Source organism: Meleagris gallopavo, unplaced genomic scaffold (genome assembly GCF_000146605.3).
Source record: "Meleagris gallopavo isolate NT-WF06-2002-E0010 breed Aviagen turkey brand Nicholas breeding stock unplaced genomic scaffold, Turkey_5.1 ChrUn_random_7180001874504, whole genome shotgun sequence".
NCBI lineage: Eukaryota > Metazoa > Chordata > Aves > Galliformes > Phasianidae > Meleagris > Meleagris gallopavo.
The window spans coordinates 23,745-25,609 of record NW_011139103.1 but is presented as its reverse complement, the minus strand read 5'-3'; the positions used below and the strand labels follow the sequence as shown (position 1 = coordinate 25,609).

The 1,865-nt window shown below is 66.6% G+C and overlaps 2 protein-coding genes across 3 annotated transcripts in view; one reads left to right on the top strand and one right to left on the bottom strand.

The window, feature by feature from the left end:
* Nucleotides 1–199, top strand: part of CS (citrate synthase) — a 3,261-nt gene extending 3,062 nt beyond the window's left edge. The window contains exon 12 of one of the 2 annotated variants that reach the window (XM_031557608.1): nt 43–199. In XM_031557608.1, coding sequence (XP_031413468.1) covers nt 43–166 — 124 coding nt within the window. In that variant the 3' untranslated portion in view covers nt 167–199. Of the gene's footprint in view, nt 1–39 lie in introns of both variants that reach the window. The other variant, XM_031557607.1, reaches the window with a different exon arrangement.
* A 36-nt stretch (nt 200–235) lies between these two features.
* Nucleotides 236–1,516, bottom strand: LOC100541795 (coenzyme Q-binding protein COQ10 homolog A, mitochondrial). The gene is made up of 4 exons (XM_010727193.3): nt 1,151–1,516; nt 887–1,079; nt 710–811; nt 236–628 (listed from the first exon to the last, which is right to left on the bottom strand). Exons 1-4 carry the CDS (start codon nt 1,447–1,449, stop codon nt 461–463), a joined length of 762 nt encoding a protein of 253 aa, XP_010725495.1. The 5' UTR covers nt 1,450–1,516; the 3' UTR covers nt 236–460.
* Nucleotides 1,517–1,865: the final 349 nt, after the last annotated feature.

Genomic DNA, 1,865 nt, shown 5'->3' with positions numbered 1-1,865 from the left:
CCGGCAGCGAGACCCCCACCAACCACTTGTGTTCCCCAGCAGGATCCGGCCGGGCTCCCCTGCCAGCGAGCGCCAACCTTCCTCCTCTCCAGGGCAGGCAGAGCTGACCCAGGAGTTCCTCCACCGCGGGCGCAGGAGCTGGAGCCCTCTGGCCTTGCAGAGTTAAGAGGAACGAAAAGGGTTTAAAAAAAAATAAAAACTCCCCCCCAAGAAAAAAACTAAAACAAAACTTAAAACCAAAATACAGACTAACAAATAGAGGGAGTCCGGCGCTGGGCCGCGGCTCCTGCCGTGCTGCGATGGGCCGGGGGGGCTCACAGCAGCCCCCTGCAGGAGCACCGCTTCGTGCCCTCGGGGCTGGGAGGGAATTCCAGGCAACGGCAGCAAAGATGCACTCAAATAAATATTTAAGAGGGGGGCGGGGCTGACCCTGGCACAGTCCGCAGCCGCAGCGCTGCCCTCACGTCTGGTGCACCTCGTGGAACATGAGCTCCCGGGGGATGCGGGTCTCGGGCCCGAAGTTCTTGGCTGCCTGGCGCTCAAAGGCCGCCACCATCTGCTTGACAACCTCGTCGAAGAAGACGGTGGCCAACTGGGAGTGCAGCAGGGAACGGAACTCGAAGGAGATCTGAGGAGGAGAGCGGTGTGAGCCCGGTGGGAAGCGCGGGGCTGCATCCCCGCTGCAGGCATCGAGCCGGGAAGGGCTCACCGAGAAATCCACGGTGCAGGTGCGCGGGTAACCGGGGATGCCGGGGCTGAAACGCCAGTTTGTCTCCAGGTGGTTGAAGAGCCGCCCATCCGTGCAGACGGCCTGGGGGGCAGCAGGAGATCAGGGGGCTGCAGAGGGACCGCGGAGGGGCTGGGGCCGCAGTGGGGCTGCGCTCACCTTGACGAGGTGCGGGCGGACGAGGGTGACGATGGAGGTGTAGCGCTCCAAGACGGGCGGGAATCCCACCTCCAGCTGGGCCTTGATGTGCCCCGTCCGCTTGGAGACCACCACCGACTTCTTGCACCAGGGCACAAAGGTTTTGTAGTCGTCCACGTTGGAGACCACGTCGTACATCTCTTGCATGGAGTACCTGCGGGCAGAGCGGGCGCTGCAGAGGGGAACGTGGGGTCCCAGAGGTGGCTGCGGGGACACCAAACCTACCCGATGATGCGCCGCTCCGAGTACTCCTTGCGTTTGTTGGTTAAGGACCCTGCGAGGTTGAGGAAGGAGCGGGTGGGCGCACGCTGCGGGTCCCACTCAGTGCTGATCGCCAGGCGGCCGAACCTGAGGCCGCACAGCGCTGCGTGTCTGCACAGGACAGAGGTGTGGGCGCAGGAACCGGTGCGGGGCTGCCCCACGGCTCTGCTGGGGATCCCCTCCTCAGCCCCCGGCTGGGGCCGCCCGCAGCCCTCCTGAGCTGGGAGTAACCGCGGGGTGCGGCGGGGAGCTGCCCCATCCATCCCGCCCCGGGGCTGCGGGCAGCCGGGAGAGGCCAGGAAAGTCCAGGCCGGTGCCAGCGCTGCTGTTGCATAAGAGGAGGAAGGCAGAGGGAAACCTGACCTCGGGGACACCTAATCCAGCCCGGCAGAGCGAGGACAACTGCCCACGGCCCTCCCCAGCTCCGCGGGGCCGGGGCAGCTCAGAGCCCAGCTGAGCCCCGACGTTCAGCCTCCTCCACCTCCCACCTCGCTCGGGGCCGTGCAGGCAGTGCTGCCCCGCCGGGAGGGAAGCGGCGACGCTCCACACCCTGGCGGTCCTGGGACGCGCGGCCAGACAGCAGGGGGTCCCGTCAGCGCCCGCAGCCTCACATCACCCATCCGAGGTGACAGCGCGGCCGCGGGGGGCTGCAGCCCGGCGGAGCTGTTTGTCACCGCTG

Coding starts and splice junctions, on each gene's coding strand:
- LOC100541795 (XM_010727193.3), bottom strand. CDS start 1,449: ATGGATGGGGCAGCTCCCCGCCGCACCCCGCGGTTACTCCCAGCTCAG. Junction 812..886: donor TCCGCCCGCACCTCGTCAAG/GTGAGCGCAGCC, acceptor GCTGCCCCCCAG/GCCGTCTGCACGGATGGGCG. Junction 629..709: donor CCTGCACCGTGGATTTCTCG/GTGAGCCCTTCC, acceptor TCTCCTCCTCAG/ATCTCCTTCGAGTTCCGTTC.